The sequence below is a fragment of the Priapulus caudatus genome, unplaced genomic scaffold, assembly GCF_000485595.1.
Source record: "Priapulus caudatus unplaced genomic scaffold, Priapulus_caudatus-5.0.1 Scaffold132, whole genome shotgun sequence".
Taxonomy (NCBI): domain Eukaryota; kingdom Metazoa; phylum Priapulida; class Priapulimorpha; order Priapulimorphida; family Priapulidae; genus Priapulus; species Priapulus caudatus.
In genome coordinates, this window is record NW_014577193.1 from 206,774 (window position 1) to 225,029 (window position 18,256).

Here is an 18,256-nt window from a genome sequence, read left to right on the forward strand (position 1 = left end):
GATTCCCTTTCTCCCCTCCTTCTCCGCCCTCCTTCTCCATGCAGCTTCTCCTTTCTCCCGGCTTCCTCCTTCCTCCACCAGCTTCTTCCCCCTCCTCCTCCACCATCGCTTCTCCCTTCTCCCGCCTCCTCCCTCCTCAGCGTCTGCCCACCCTCCTCCTTCTCCTACCAGCTTCTCCATTCTCCCCCACACCACGTACCAGCTTCTCCATTTCCCCGCTCCTCCACGGCAGCTCCGCTTCTCCCCTCCTTCTCCCCGGGGCTTCTCCTTCTCCACAGCTTCTCGCAGCTCCTCGCTTCTCCACCACCTTCTGCTCTTCCTCCCCTTCCTCCTTCTCCACCAGCTTCTTCCCACCACTCCTTCTCCACCAGCTTCTTCAAATATTTACGACAAACGCCTTCAAGTGACTAGTGTACACACGGCTATGCGTAAGCACAAAAGACAAGTAGTCCAGTTGCATGAATAGCGAAACCAAGAATATTTTTAATAGTTCAAGGTTTTTTTATTGGATATGTAATTGCATATCGCATGTCTGGATATTTTTAGGCCTTGTTGGCACAACGCCAACTTTGGGGAACATTTTTAATTAGGCTAATTGCGATAATTCGACATGGCCAATACAACTTTTTTAACTAATAGGCTTAGAATCATGGGTGTATAGCTCTTTTCTATATAGGGTTGACCGCAGTGAATCCATTTCTGACTGTTATTTCGCTGATTAAAGGTTGGCAGGAATCAACCTATAAAGTCAAGGTGCAACGGTCACTTTGGCTTAAGAATTATTACCTAATTTCACTTACAAGCGGTAACTGACCTGAAAGATTATCGTGTTGCTGTGAAGGATTTGATCCACGCGTATTGAATTGTTGATGATAGTAATGATTATTATCATTGTTGATTAAATTAAAATAATGCTTGGACGCATATGGGTCAAGGTTAGCAATATGGGGTCAAAATACAATTTTAACCTAATGGAGCTAGAATCATGGTGGATAACACTTTTCGTACAGCAAGTTTGAGCTCAAGAATCCATTTCATGATGTTATATTTATGCAGTTAAAGGTCACGTTTAACCTATAAGGTCAAGGTGCGAGGATCAGCTTTGGTTCAAATTGAACGAAATTCGCTGAACTTTTTTTTTTTTTTTTGCTTTTCCGTAAAGCAAAATTGGCCACCTTCGGAACTGTCGCCAATATTAAGTTGTGGATGTGGTAATGTTGCAAGTAGTTAATTATTATTATTTTTGATAAATTCTAATAATGTATGGGGCCAATATGGGATTCAGCGGTCTTGCATTAGAGGTCAAGGTAAAAATCAGCTAAAATTTCATAAGATCTTATAACATTCACAAATAATTATTGTTTATTTATTCGATTTAAAAGGCATATTTTTAAGTGAAAATACTCCAGCCCTATGACTTTTTAACTGGCTTTATTAACCATGACAGTGTAGAGCGTAGTCAACGTACACGTCAGCGTCCCTACAGACAAGTCAGTAAAGCAAGCAACATTTGTGAACAAATTAATGCAATTTAAATATATTTAGCGACGAAATCAAATGACTAATAGATATTTATAAGCGATCAAGAAAGGCATGACTATTGCACACATCAAATTTTGTTGCGTGATTTGAAACTCAGATGTTTCTGTGAGTTCTTGTTCTGAAAATCAACCCTGCAGCTCATCGTCTTCTTGCTCCGATCTCATAAATCACCACTCATGCTCGTCATCCTTATCATCGTCGCTCTCTTTCTTGGTGAATGTGTTGGCAGCATGCATCACCACTGTGCAAAGGGCAGTAGTTTGTGGGCAGGGCTGAGTTTTTCACGTGACAGCTACATTTAGCTTCTTTGGCTGCGCCACCCCCATTGCTTCGAGGCAGCATCGAGGGCAGATCAGCATTCATCATGAAAGCGGTGGTCCCAGCTGTGGCGTCACTATCAATGGGCAAGGAGCACAGGTAATCCCATCCTAGGGTTCCTGAGATGGAAACATCTGGAGGACCCTAATGTTCGGCAGGGCCTTCCAAAAGGTGGGGCAGGCGACCGCAGCATGGTGGCTAGAGCATTTCTGTCTGTTGGCGGGCAGTGACATGATGCGCAAGTAGTTTCCCACGTTTAGCGGGTGTATAGATTCGTAGCGAGCATGAGTATGGAGGTGCCTGGCGGTTGTCCATACAATTGGCTGGCAAAGAACTTGCTGCCGTCAACCGCACCGCCATCAGGTCGCGCATCAAGTGCACCCTCTTTACTCAACACTATCAACAACCACTGCTCATAGCTCATCCTTCTTCTGGCACGATGCAGGCTTCGCTGGTAGAATGACTTCTTTAAAACTTGGCCGTGCCGCGCTAGACATATGTGGGATGAGCAGTGTGCTCCTGTTTCTGCAACCATTGTCGTGGCATAGTAGCGCAATCCGGCATCACCTGCTTCAGGAGTCGAGGGTGGAAGGGGCTGCAGCTTTTCGAAAGACGGGGTATTATCAGGTGTTCGATATCTTGGCCGGCGCACAATCCCTGCATTATGATACCACATGGACCTGAGATTGCTGGATATTCGTGTGCCATGGCGTGTGTGTCCTTTCCGTCGCATTGGGGTGTAGATGTGTAGGTCGAGGCTGTCAACCAATGGCCAAATATGACATCCAGATATGACCCCCCCCCCTTTTTCGGCAGGGCCATAGCCTGATGTAGCGCGCACACTGGTTGGTCCGCTCAAAATGGCTGGCAACGCTTTTAGGCGGAAACGCAGATGATGTTACATAGGGGGCTGTGATGGGCAACTTTTTATCATTGCTGTAGGGCTCCGTGGCATGTGAGTGGATCTTGAACAGGCTAGACCGCCAAAGTTGTCTGGTTGTGGCAGCCAGTGTATGTGACTTTTGGATCGACTGGCCAGGCTGAGGGGACTGCTTAGTTAACCTCATTATTGACAGGCACAGTTCTAATACGAGACGCAGTAGAGTATGGCTGGTCTGGCTAATGCATGATTGGGCTATGGGTAAAGTTACCGCAAGATCGTAGAAGAGGTTTTCGATTCGTTAGCTCCCGTGGCCTCTTCTGGCACCTGCGGGGATGACCATATGATCGCCGTTACTCTGTGATCAGATAGGCTATTGTGACGGCAATAAAATTGGCTAAAACGATATGGCGCCCGTGGCTTTCATCTTTGTGGTTTGATGATAAGCACTCTAATCCAGCATTGTACGTGAAAATGATCATTATGGTGCATTTTGGTTTACGGAAATTAGACGAATTCGTCAATGTTTTGAACGAAGTGATCCTGACGCTTGACCTTATACAGCTTAAGACGTGGCCTTTAAACTGCGAATATAAGAATCAGAAATGCGCAAATGGATCCTTGAGTCAAAGCTTGTGTAGAAAAGTGGTTATCCACATGATTCTATGTCATTTCTAAAAGTTGTATTTTGAACACACCATATTGTAACCTTGACCCCATATGGTCCAGGCATTATTTTAATTTATCAAAAATGATAATTACATCATTACTATCATCAACAATGGCAATATCGGGGAGACTGCAATACACCTTCAGGCAGGGCAACACATAATTTTCATTGCAGTTACCGTTGTAAAGTGAAATTAGGCGTAATTTTGAGCCCGAAGTGACTTGACCTTGACTTTATAGGTTGATCCTGGACCTATTTATCGGCGAAAGTAACATCGAAATGGATTTTCACTTGTGTCAACCCTATATAGAAAAGAGCTATTCACACATGATTCTAAGGCCTATTTAGTAAAAAGTTGTATTTGCCCCCTGTTAATTTCAAATTAGGCTAATTAAAAATGTTCCCCAAAGTTGGCGTTTGTGGCGCAACAAAGCTATAAAATCTTCGCAAGATCATGGATATGACATACATATCAATAAAAAAACCTTGAACTATTATCAATTTCTTGGTTCACTATTGAAAGGATACGGCCGCAACTAGAGCTAAAGCTCGTCATTGATCGGTCGGGCACGCTGCATACCGCATACCTATCTCAGATATTTCGCAGCAGCTGTCAGATATTTGCGCGCGACAACCAGGCAGCTTCTCCCTTCTCCCCTTCCTCCTTCTCCCCCTCCTCCTCCTCCACCACCTTCTCCCTTCTCCCCTTCCTCCTCCACCAGCTTCTCCCTTCTCCCCTTCCTCCTTCTCCACCAGCTTCTCCCCCTCCTCCTTCTCCACCAGCTGGTGTCTTAGCTGAAGTGGAAATCGCCAAATTTGAGCATATATGTGGAGTGCGCATGCGCATACGCATCCTATATCATTTATTTCGCAGGTCAGAAATTTCGCACACAAAGACGAGCTGTGATTGGTCGGGTTGGGACGCATGCGCATACGCATCCTATCTCAGATATTTCGCAAGTCAGAAATTTCGCGCTACACCGGCTTAACCTATGACAATACCCTCACACCACACCGCCACCACTATCTTATCAGCTATGCACCGAATAGCCTGCTTTTACAATCCATTATAGTGATATATGCATTTGCTCACAATCGATATCTATTGCGGGAATAAAACCAACACATTTATTGCCATTAGTCCAACTGTCACGGTTCTTGCCTACGTGTGAGGTGTGTGATCACTAAAGCACAGGTACGAATAGGTGACAACCACTGCCATGCACAACGAATACATTAAACCATAATTAACTATAGGGACAGCGGGACACTCTGACGCAATGCCCGAGTTGTGAGATGTAACCACTCGCAACGTAATGTGTGTGAATCATGACTTGGTGAAGATGATGCTGTGAAACATCCAATAAGGGGGTGTCATATAACACCGAGACAGCTTTGCAACATAATAAAGTGGAGACAATAGGGCTGTTGGTCATTCACACACTTCGCCCACTACGACTTATGCTAGCCGCACACTATCCGACCCGAGCACGATTGGGTGGCTTACGATTGGATTGGGAGGCTTAAGTTTGACTCGGGAGGCTTAAGTTTGGCTCGGGAGGTCATTTTTGCCCGATTCGAATTTTGAATCGGGAGCTGATAGTATGCGAGGGCTTACGACGCAACTCGGATAGTGTGCGTGGCCATCCGACCCGATCGGCGAGCACTGAAGAAAATTGATCGATCACAGAGTAGCGCCATGGGAACCGCATTCGGTAAAAATGGCGGAAAAACACTCTCGACCCTTAGTACACGCTAAATCCGCTTGGAACGCGACGAGAGTGACATGGTTTGCACCAACTTTGAGTCGGACAGTGTGCGGGGGCCTCCCGTTCGATCGGGAGCGGGTCGTATAGTGTGCGGGGGCACAGTGCAAAATCGGATAGTGTGCGGCTAGCATTACTAGATCTGAATTATCACATTTACATTCACCTTCATAAAGTTATCGACGGTCATGTTTCATATCATGTATCTCGTCATTCCAACAAAATATTAACATAAACTTTATGACTTCTTGGTAATCGCCGATATATATGCAATAAAAAACTACCTAGCAATGCAACCTACATGGGTTATGGGATGGTAGGAGAAGTAGTAACAAGTAATTTTAAGAAATCTTCTCGAGTTATGCAAAACCCTTTGAAACTGTAGGTCAGCTGAATACAGATAATTGTGCCAAGCCCCGATTACCAGCTTTCAGACAGACAGCAGTTAAATAGCTGAAATAAGAAAAACAGTGTAGCTGTGGCCAATAGTAGATGACATAGAATGTCAAATGTGTAATCACATGCTTAATGGTAAATGTGTTTACTTGCCTATCAAGTCTGTTACTACACTTTGTAACTGACTGACCACTCAGCCACCCACCTGCCCACCCATGAACTCGATTGACTGCCTCCCCTCCTAAATATCTGACTTTTCTCATTGACTAAGCTCTTGAATAACTAATTAAGCAACAGTTGGGCTGGCTGATTCATTAGCTGATCTTAAACTAACTCAGTGACTAGTCAACAATTGGTCTTAACGACTGACTAATCAATTATTTGACTAACTGATTGACTAACTAATGTTGAACTAACTGCCTGACGAAGTCAAGGCAAGTTAGCCTCAACTGTCTAAGTGATTGACAGACTGGGTATGTGATTGCTATTGGACACATTATGCTCATTCACCTGCACATGGAGCTGCAGATGCTTCAGCTCATCCTGCTTAGAGACCAGTTCTTCACGACTGACACTAGTCACTCCTGCTGCTGTAAATCCCTGTAAATGAGAAATTGAATGTGCATGAAACACTTTTCCAACATTTCTAACATTAACGAAGCACACTAACGAAAGTTACGAAACCCAACATAGAAGAACATTCACGTTTCTAAAATTGGAAACTATGATAATGCTTTTAGTATTCAATTAATTTAAATTCAACTCGCTCTCTCTCTCTCTCTCTCTCTCTCGCTTTCTCTCTCTCCAACTATACCCATACTTTCTTACCTACTTTTGCTCTCACCGGTTGTCTATTCCTTGACCCACCGGTTTACTTGATCTGCCCAGCTATTATCGAGTTTATTTGAGATTAACGAGTTTCTTACCTATAATTGCCCTTCATTCCCCTTGAGTTCATTCCCCTTTCTTATTCTAACACAAGCCTGTGAGCTTACAATGCTTTGGTGTGTTTAAGCATACAGAGGCACACACATATACTCATGCACACAGACACACACCCACACACACGCACGTGCACGCACGTGCACGCACACACGCACACACCCACAAGGGCAAATGCACACACGCACACGCGCACACACGCACACGCACACACACATGCACATGTACATGTACACGCACAGGCCCACGCACACTAACACCCACATACACACATACATACACATGCCATAGACATATTTGTACACGCACATAATGCGCACACACAAAACACACCTACATATACACATACATACGCTAATACAGACTCCTGGTACGATAAGATAAGCCCCCAAAATCACCTGCTCATATTTACCAACACTGGGGCCCATAGCCCTGGTCTATCACAGTGCAAATGGAGAGTGCCTATATACACTTTCCCCACCCACCACCTGTAAACAACACTTTCGGTTCTCCTATACAAACAGCTGGTGGGAGAGATTGCCAAAAATCATACGTATAATGCATACCTACAGCCACATAGGTGAAACAGTGAACCCACTTAAAATTTAAATCAAACATATCTAACTGCGGCAGACTGAAAAATGTGATATGCAAATATACTCCCCTACGCAAAATGTACATGTGCACAGCTGAGCACATGACACATGTCATGTGACACAGTCATACGTTACCAGGACAGACAATGGCGCCTCGACTATTTGTTGAAAGAACGCCAAAAAATAACTGCATGCTAGTCAAGGTGCGTTGGTATAGTGTGTGATATGGCGTGATCACATACAAGGGTTACATTATAGTCGCCATGATGTTTCCGTGTATATGTATTTAAGGACTTTATAACAGATAAAACCAGATGAGGAAATTATTCAATGAAAAAAGCGATTAGTCAGAAGACATGATTGCACCCTTTGGTGATGTGTACAGCCGATTAACACGTACTTATTGCGGATTTTGTGAATGAATGCAATCATTGTAAAAACTCCGTGAACACTTAGCATGCGCATTTTCTGAGAATCAAAATGAATGATAGGGCAAGAAAGAAATTGGCCCAACCGCAGTAGACTTGTTAGCCGTTATGTTACACCAAATAGGTCAACTAAATATTATTGGGTAATTAATGTTGTATGTATGAACGAGTTCATAAGAGAAAATTCATCTAATTACATTTCTCTTGGCACATATAAGACTGGTACTACAAAAAGCAACCTGGCACATTCACTCTGGCAATCCAATTAACAATGTTCCAATGCTAATCACTTCTAGAACTGCTAAACAATCTATACTCTGGATTTATTAACAGACAGATTTTAAATTAAGAAATGTAGAGCTGGGGCACATGGTTAGGGACACAATAAATATTTATGGCATCACAAGTATAAAATGCGATAACTTTAGAAGTGAAGCCATACTATACTTACAATAGTCACATTATCGTTTATAACTATTTATGATATATATGCCTGACAAAACCTCCTGGACATTTGCCAGTGCACATAAACATACTGGCATTTATATTTTTATAACCCAAGTACTGGTACCTACGGTGCAGCTTTAAGAAAATGCTCTTACATCTAAAAATAAGATAAGACTATTTGAACTAGTTTTAAACACTTCTTAAACTAGTTGGAGGGATAATTCTCATTCTGCTTCACTGTTCACCTTTCTTCTATATTATTTCCCCTGCTTTTCCTTACATCACTCATCCATCTCTTCCTCTCTTCTCACATTCCACCTCTATCACACCACCTCCTCACCTTCACCTGTTTCCTTTTCGCTTCCCTACTCTCTTACTCCTTCACTCCCTTTTGTGGATTCACTCATTCTTCTGTGCCATCAGACATGACCCAACATTTACCTTTTTATGTGCCGCTTGATGGCGCCACTTGTCACACTCGGTACGCAATCGCTGCACCTCTTGCGAAAGCCTGTTTATCTCTCGCTGAGAAGTAATGACATCAGCAAATTCAACAAGGTCATGACCAATCATCCGGTTGTCATCTTGATATTGATTTCCATGGTGATTCTGGTTGTGATGAGAGCCAGGAGAGTTGGGTGGGGACATTATCGCTTTTGAATTTAAATCTTCGAGGTCGTGAACCCTGTCCGTTAGATCTTTAGTTTCTTTCTGAAATAGGATGCACCTAATAATATATGTATAAGGCCAAGCCTAATATCATCAAGCTCTACACTTACACTTTTACCCGAGCATAGATTGAACACAGATATCTCATGATATATCTGATTTAACATAACTTAATAATGTATACCTTTTAATATATGAAACTTAATTGTTCATTCACTTGGTACGTTCCCCTGCTCTATAAACGTACCACTTTTAGAATTATCTCTTAACCATTTGAGCAGTTCCACCCCCTAGTGATATAGGTTTCCAAACAGTCAAGATTTGTACCTCCTTGTTTTCCAGGAGGGTTCTGTACTGAGCGGATATTCCATGAATCTGCATCTCTGCCGACTCAGCTCTCTCCGAGGCGTCTGCCACCTGCTTCTGTAACCTTCCATTCTGTTAAGGAGTACGAAATTCACTCGCATGCCTAGCACTGCTTCATGTGACCATGATCACACACTATATGCCATGCAATCCACTCATCCAAATGCTTACACAATGGCTCATACTATGTAACTAAATAGACAGATAGCAAATAACACACCTGAAACCAAAACTTAAAGTAAGCACAGCCCAGCCCACTGCGCAAATACTATTGTTGCGATGTATGTACTTTGGTGTATATGTATTTGGTGTAGTATTAATTTTTTTTGTTAAGATTGCATAGCTCAAATAGATGTGTAAGCTAAGAACAAGAATCTTTTAAACAATAGTTACTACTGCCACTCTGTGGAATTGATTTCCTGCTTACATGATATGTTGTTTAAGTATCATGACTTAGACAAACATTGGATTTTTATATTGTTTTTTCCAGTGAATTAAAATGCAAATATGGTTGTAGATTTCATACGAAGTCACATTAGAAAAAGCACGGCACTACAGTTGGTCCAACGTATCTTTGCACAGGCCTTATGCGTGCTCTTAAATAACCATGTTTTGGCTCATAAACCCTAACAAGTGCCGCAGAGCGACAGGGCTCATCTGGTGTCTGCAGGGTTCTCCCTACGTTGCGCAAACGGGGCGCCCACGCCCCGTTTGGGAAAACTCCCCCCCCCGTTTCAATCGTTGCGCCCCGTTTAAATTACCTCCGCACCGATTAAATTCCACCACAATAAAAGTTTGACAGCGCGGGAATCGACCGTCAAGAATTCCCATTCGACCAGGACCACCGAGGCGTGTATTTTTACCGTGCCACGCATGCACTGCAGACAATACACAAGTACAAACAGTCAACCTGTCCCACACCCAACACTAACTGTACACAGACTCGGCTATCTTATATATACAAGAACCCCAAATACCGTCTATGGTGTGGTGGCGATTTTACGCATTAATTTATGTTTTATTTTATTACGCCGTAAAAAAAAACACTCCCCGGACCCCCTGGTTTCCCCTCCCTCCCCCTCCCTCCTCCCCCCCCCGTTTCCATTCATCTGGGGAGAACCCTGGTCTGTGTTCTGCCTGCATAAATTCATTTGTCCATAAGCAAGACGTCCTATACATACGGTTCATTTCTACCCCAAAAAACACTTCAAACTAGTGTAATAAAATTCAGATAAATCGCGGGCCGCTATCAAAGGCATCGTTGGCATTCGCGTCAGCCAAAGCATTGCAGCAATGGCAGCTGTCAGTGTGACGAACGGATTGCAAAAAGCAGGAGCGAATAATTACCATATTATTACTATACATAACGTCCGTTCTATGGTGTTGAGGTAATAACGCGTACATTAAACCCCTTGCAAGGCACATCATGGCTCGTTAAAAATATAGCTCAATGGTTGATACAACATGCAGCTCGTGCAAATTACAATTTACAAGCAATACGAGTACAGCAAATATCGCTAAAAACTAATTTCAAGTAACAGGTAGGCCAGTGGTTAGTGGACCGAATAGCTCAAGAACGTACACACTATGCATTCTATATCTGGTGCCCAAAATTTTGATGAGAATATCAGTCTGGGATACTCAGCCAGCCCTCACTCCTGAGCGTAATTATTTGAGTGCTAAGTGAGCTGTATTCCAACTATTCATAATGTACACTACCAGTGCCGAATAAGGAAAAAAAATGTGGTTGTCCTGCCGGACAACCCAGGCAAGTCAAATCGGTTTGTCCGCCAAACAATTTCTGGTTGCTCCCAATAAAAATATCCCCAAATCTCCTATTTCATTCACATAATATAGATATGCTCAGGAAAACACCCAAAAACACTTGTGTAGCCAGCGCTGCCTATCGGTTGCGCAAGGTTCTTGACTATGTCGGACTTAATCCACCGACAACGTGCATTTTAGTCGGAACCGATTAGTGCGAGTTGTACAAATCTCCGCGCAGTTGCTCGCAGCCTCGGGCTTTAAGGGCGGTGCGTTAGTGGAAGGGCGTATTGTAAATTTCCATTTATGAAAAAAGATTCACTTTGGGTATCCACTGGAAATTTTGTCCCCACTTAACCCTAATCTTGAGTAGAACATTTATAGACTAGTTCTGGAGGAAGTTAATTTGGTTCATCATGTTCCAATCATACTCAAAAACTTATAAAAACAAGGTTCCAAGCGAATTCCATGTAATGGCGATCCAAATCGTTGGTTGAATTAAACAGAGTCGCAGGCCCAAGGGCTCCCCTCACATCAACTGCAGTGTCGCTTATCATGCGGCCTAGGTCGTCTGCCGTCGACCGACCGGGGTATCACAGACAGGACCCCGAGATTTTATTAACCAGTTGCCCCGGGCCAAAAACAGGCAACTGCCGCAAATAGTGGATGAGATTAAATATTTTAATGGCTTCTCCGCCTCCTCTCACACCCGTACGGACTCCTCTTACCTTCCTCTGTCAATCTTTGTTTTGGGATGCCCATGCCGAAAGGCGACATTTTTGTTCTATTGTTCTCTGATCCTAATCCTATATAATTCGTGAAAATGGTATGGAGGGGTGAAAACCAAGCAGGGGGGTATGGGTCCTCCCAGAATTTTCGAGAAATGTAGATCGCAGGAGATGGTATTTGCGCGCACTTTTGAGTACATGTACAGCCTTCATTCCTGACTACGACAATTCTCTTTTTTTAACTTTCGGCTTCAGACATGAATCCACTCTTGGTTTGTTTTGCATCGGGCAAAGCCCCCATCGCAAATTCAAAAATAATAATGGAATAAAAAACCAAACATGTAGGGGTGAACTTGCTGGGTTTGCTTGTTCCAAATCGACGAGTCACTCCTCTCAATAAATCAGAAACCCTGACATATTACCAGTATTGGAAAAAGAGCTGTATTGGCGTCGCTGTTCCCACACCATAGATTAATCTGCCGGCGCCAGGGCTATAAGTGCTCTGGAGAACCCCTGAGAAAAACATAAATAAAGTGGCGGTTTTTATTCGGTCACATTTTTCTTGGTGTCCACCGCGACAGGTCTCAGGACTGGTTAGCGTTGTTCCGGCGCAAATCTGGTTGTTCTCGGACACCGAGACAACGCTTATTCGAGCAGCTGACTACGAATCTCATATATAGAGCCATCTCCATTATCTCCTAAGTAGCCGTTGTTCAAGTAAGACTAAGCTTTATGTGTGAATTCACTGTAAAATGGCGTGAAGGGCTTTCCACAACAAGGTACTCGCCCAATTGCAGTTGAGCAAACAAATCAATGTTTAACCCTCTCTTAAGGTGGTCAAAAGTTATCCGCACACTTAGCTCTTCGCCATGTCAGCGGAAGTACTTTTCATGGAGTCCTTTCCCAATAAGCAATTAAAATGCTAGGATTCACGCTGAAACAAAAAAGTTTTTCAAATCGCCATCCGTCAGGACCATGTTCCTAAAATGATCTAAAATCTGGCCCTCGCTGCCCATTGACTTTGAAGCTGTGACTCCAAATTTCGCCACCAGTGATGCTTTTTTTACCTACCATGAATGCACTCCATCGACTATCACGAGCCTTAGGTCAACCCATTTAGATTTGCTGCAGCAATTCTGCCATTAACTCCCTATACCTTAAGTTAAGTACAGGGAATGTTCCCCCTTCTTTCTACACCTCTTGACCTTTGACCTTGTGACCTTTGACCCCCAGCTTCGACCATCCCACTCGTCTTGCGCGATTTACCCACCACGTCGCGTAAATATCGCGCATGACCGTACGTCGAGCCGTTAGATTTGTGCCAACTGTGACGGCACGCACGCACAGACGGAACGCCGCACGCACGCTTCATGCGTTCCTACATAGCTGATCTGACTATGCTCAGATGAGCTAAAAGCAACTTGATCATTTGTGTGAGAGTCTAGCTATGCATGGGTCTACATGTCGGAGGTGTACATCACTCAATATGCAGGATGTTTAATTTTTTTTTCCATCTAGATTCGCCAGCATGCATAAGTACGGGCTAGTGTTTCTGTACAATGACTAAGGTTCCTATATGAATATTCTATATATGCAGCTTCAGTGCATGATGTATGAAGTGACCTTTCGCAAGTTGTAACTACGACAGTGTATTAAAATGACCATTCATCGACTATAGAGTTTCGCTGGTTATCTCTATGTTAGTAAGAACTGTCACTAGCACATATAAATCAATTGGACCAGCAAACATAGCAGTAAATAACTATGCACTAGCCTACTCTATCCATCACTTATAGTATTATCTATATTTATACTGCAGAAAGTATACCCGTAAGAACAGCAAAATGTGTCTTTAATATATAAACACTCCATGTAAGTGGACAACAGATAAAGTTAAAATATTTCATGTAACTGAAAAGAAAACTCTGGCACGAGCTACAACATAACACTGGCCACAGCTACTGGCCACTGACTACATGTGTCAGTACGGTGTACCGTCAAAGCAGAGTGAGCAGGGCGCGAATCTGCAGTAGGGGGGGGGGGATCTGAGACGTAGCACCATCTATTGAGAGAATAGGTAGTTTTGTTTGAGCCAGAACCCATCTCCCAGACGTGGTGATTCTGAATATGCTCCATACGGGCGGCAGTCAAGAGACGCCGGTAATTCCACGTATGTGCATGTGGATCTCGCTGCTACGCACTCCATCTATTGACCGAATAGCCATTTTTTTTAAATTTTCTTAATACTTATACTTCAACTTATTAATTTTTTTCTCAGCCAGAACCATCTCCCAGACGTGGTGATTCTGAATATATCTTCAGTTAGCACGATTGAGTGACAAATCAGGGCGAAAAGCGAGGACAAACAAACACACAGAAGATTAGCCAAATTATAGTATAGATATATGAAGTTGTTCAGCCGAATTAGTTCGTACTCGCATAACTAGAGAACTCCGCAGCCTAGAGGAAAACTAAAGATATGTTCAGAATCAGCACGTCTAGGAGGTGGTTCTGGCTAAAACAAAAATTTAAAAAAGTTAAAAAGTTAAAAATTCATAAAAATTCTATTCATCAATAGATGGCAGTGCATACAGATTAACATCACGTACGTGTGAATCCATGGGTATAGGAGGTGTACAACAGTAAGCCTCCGCAAATTGGTCACCGTTGCACTATTTCGCCTCTAGATAATGCCTTTTTTCACATTTTTTTTTCGCAGAAATTCGGCACTAGAGTGCAATAATTTGCATTATGCAGTAAAATTGGTCGTTTTGTATTCGTGACATTCCGTCAGGTGGCGTAGCCACAGCGAGCGGTTGGTCATTTTTGTGTTTGAAATGTGTTCAGAAAACGTTGTAGAAATTCGCATCATAGAGCTGGCAAAAGTTTCGAGCGGAGCATAGAGGATAAATCTGTAGTTATTTAACATGAATAAAGTGTATGTTGTGTAAGCGCAGTAACAGTGTGAGTATTTTTAATTAATTTCTGTTCGATGCTTATTCAGGCCTGCCGCCTATGGATGCCCTCTACTGTTGTTCAACACCTATAACCTTAACGGTGCAGTGGCCTAATTATAACAGCATGTACGAATGGGTTGCACTTTTCATTTCAAAGGCTCTTGATAAACAATGATTTTCGTCTTATTCTCTGTTGCAAATATGTAGAGATTCCTGGCGTCTCCAACTGTTGAGCTCCCCACGTACAGCTGTCCGTGGGAGAAGCAGGACTATCCGAGGTGCAGACCGACGACAGACAGCGTCTGGCCCGGAGCTTTGTTGATGCTCATGGCGAAGTTTAGTTTGATGGGGAATTGTATTATGTGTGAGGACTTTAAAGGTGACATGGATGTACTGGGAGGCCATACCCACACGTTAGTCATTACTGGCCAAGATGTGCCAAGTGCCTGTAGAGATTTCTCCGTACGGCTTAGTAATTCAGAGAACAGACCTCAAGACAGACCATGAAGAAGCAGACACAATCGTCACAGCACAGGCGATATATGCAGCAAAAGAAGAGAAGAAGAAAGTCATTGTTGAGGCAGATGACACAGATGTGTACGTTCTGTTGCTGTACCATTACCTCGATAGAGGGCTTAACATTCCTATGATAATGCAGTCACCAAAAAAAGGCAGAGCTGTTGTGGATATTAGTGCTACAGTGATAAAGCTTTCCAGTATCATTCCCGACATGTTACCAGCCCATGCCCTGACAGGTTGCAACACTGTTCCCATGTGCCACGGGATCGGAAAGGGCAAGATGTTGAAAACTCTTCGAGAAGGGAAATGCAGCTTGAGCCTCCTTGGGAATCAGACTGCTGACTTTGATGATGTGTTGCTCCAGTCCACAGCTTTTGTCTCATGATGCAACATCCATGACTGAGTCAAGAATTAAAGCTTGGAAAACAAAGACAGGTAGAAAAGGAGCAACAGGCAGGTACACCGAAGCTGTGCACTCTGCCACCCACCAATGAAGCATTCAAAGCATCCAGACCTTGATCCCACGGAATATGGCTGGGTAAGGGATGAGGAAACTATATAAGTCCCTACAGCCGGGCACTCTCCCTGTTACGACTCCCCCAGCACCAGATTACATACTCAAGCTCATCAAGTGTTCTTGTTCTTCGGAGAGTCCATGCAAGTCCAAGGGCTGTGGTTGTAACATTGGTAGACTGGCGTGTATACAATGTTTTGCAATTGTCAGGGCAGTGCTGCATGTTGTAATGAACAAACTAGAGTCGTCCAACACGAAGCCTTTGATGACGAGGAAGAGGAGGAGGAGGACGATTAAAGCCAATTGATGACCCAAAAGCCAAACTCATTTTCGTGGATTTTGCGTGTTTAACATAAGGGAAGGTTTAACGGTAAACCAATTTTCATGCCTAATCACAGACGTTTATGCTTGTATTAGTCTACAACTATTTCAAAATGTTAAATGCAACTGTAAATGATAGTATAATATAATTTTTACATGCATTGGCATCTCATTATTGGACACTAGGCTTTATTTAATCCAAATTCAATTGTTTATGATGCGGTTTTGGATAAATCTACATTAAATAAAATTCCCCACAACTGAGCAACTGCCAGTTGTTAGAAATGCCTTATTTGGTGCAGATGCGGTTTTGGATAAATCTACATTAAATAAAATTCCCCACAACTGAGCAACTGCCAGTTGTTAGAAATGCCTTATTTGGTGCAAGAACATAAGAAAACGAACGTAAGAAAAACTATATACCTCCATGCAAACCATATGCCCTATTCTGCCGGACTATTAACCTACCTCTTTAGTATGTATTATTTTATATTTTTTATATTTAATGTCTTTTATCTTTTGATTTCTTATTATTTTTTACTGTTTGGGATGGCATGCGATGGCATGGCATGGCATGGGATGGGATGGGATGCAGTGCGATGGGATGCAGTGCGATGGCATGGCATGGGATGGCATGAGATGGGATGGGATATAGGATGGGATGGGATGGCAGGCTTCTCCCTATGTTGCGCAAACCGGGCGCGCCCGCCCCGTTTGGGAAAACTCCCCCCCGTTTCAATCATTGCGCCACGTTTAAATTATTTCCGCCCCAATTCAAAAAAAAATTTAATGGGAATGGCTACATGAGGAACAGGCGGAGTGAGTCAGCTTTGGAGGCGCTGCTGCTACTGGCAATTGAAGGGCCACCTCGGCAAGAATTCCTATTCGACCCACTGGCAGCAAGAACAAGTCCGCACCTGCAGCTACAGCACACACGCATCTATTGACTATATATAACAACGTTATAATAGTTGTTATAGTAGTTATAGTTGTTATAGTAGCTATAGTTGTTATAGTAGTTATATATAACTATATATAATGTTGTTATATATAGTCAATAGATGCGTGTGTGTTGTAACTGCAGGTGCGGACTTGTTCTTGCTGCCAGTGATTCGACCAGGCCCCCGGACCCCCCTAGTTTCCCCCCCCCCGTTTCAATTTCATCCTGGGGAGAACCCTGGATGGGATGCGGTGCGATGGGATGGGATGAAATGGGATGGATGGATGGATGCATGAATGAATGCATAGATAGATAGATAGTTAGATTTTTTTGGGTATTTTCCTTTCAACCAAGCGGTCACCAACTGAGTAACGCCACTGATTTCCTCGGGCAACGCCGAGTATCCCGCTAGTCTATAATGAAACATAAGTGCATCACTTGTAGAATATGTACAAATCCTAACATTGTCCATTAACTTCACCAGACACCAGCACATGATTTTAATGATCCCCCTTCTTAATTCCTAAGATCCATCATCCTGACATGGTGCTTAGATCACATCCCATCCGATCTCATTCTATTTGAATTACCAGATCACACCCAACATTGTCCAACCCTGTACATCTGTACCTCATAAAGCTTTGTAACCAGTGCTGCCTCCAGCTCCTTCACCCTAGCAGTGGCAATATGCAGTTCCGTCGCATGGTCTGAAAGTAATGTAAAGACATGTGGGATAACCTCGTGATGACCTATCACCTCTATGCAGCACTTCCTAGTGCTAGTAAACCTGATTGAAACATTGATAGATTCAAGTTCCCTCTGCATACTAAGCTCTGCACTCTGAACTTCATTGAACATTCGTGGTGTTTATCGAGTTATTTAGTGGTTTATTTTAACTCTTGAAATCTTACTGGTTCTTAAAATTAGGCGACACCTGGCCGATCATATAACAATAAGACAGTTGTTGCAGCATTTGACAGCCTGTTGAAATGGCTAGCATAATGTGCATATCTACTGGGAATTCTGGCAGTTCAGTGATATAGTTACCAAACAAACACAATTAAGTGCTAACATCGCGCTAACAGTACCACGATTTGAATTCGCGATTATTCTGAATTTGGCTTGGATTTTGGCTGAGACATACACCCAGATTGACATCTAAAATTTCAAGTGTGCGTGGTGGCTGCACACACGACCGGATCACACTGGGTGTATATTTGAAATGCCTAATCATGAAATGCCACATTCTGCAGGCTGGGATCCCCCATGGCATATATCCCCCTTTTTTTGCAAAATACTACCACATATGGTCTTGTACATGCAGTAGCCAGTAGGCAGTAGCTCATTCTTACTCTGTGATATCAATAGACAATACATAAATCATAATTATCACCCCATGAATGGTGAATATTTAGGCTCAAGGGGTCGTTGTCGTAACAGGTACTACAGATATGTACCCGAGGTAGTTTTAGGTTGTTTAGTATTATGTTTAT

The 18,256-nt window shown here is 43.1% G+C and overlaps 1 protein-coding gene across 1 annotated transcript in view; it reads right to left on the reverse strand.

The window, feature by feature from the left end:
- The window catches only part of LOC106805890 (thyroid receptor-interacting protein 11-like), a 46,727-nt gene that overhangs the window by 13,765 nt on the left and 14,706 nt on the right, over positions 1-18,256 (reverse strand). The window contains exons 2-5 of the mRNA XM_014807660.1: positions 17,394-17,470; positions 8,982-9,092; positions 8,427-8,696; positions 6,083-6,172 (exon numbers count right to left, since the gene is read on the reverse strand). Coding sequence (XP_014663146.1) covers positions 6,083-6,172; positions 8,427-8,696; positions 8,982-9,092; positions 17,394-17,470 — 548 coding nt within the window. The remainder of the gene's footprint in view (positions 1-6,082; positions 6,173-8,426; positions 8,697-8,981; positions 9,093-17,393; positions 17,471-18,256) is intronic.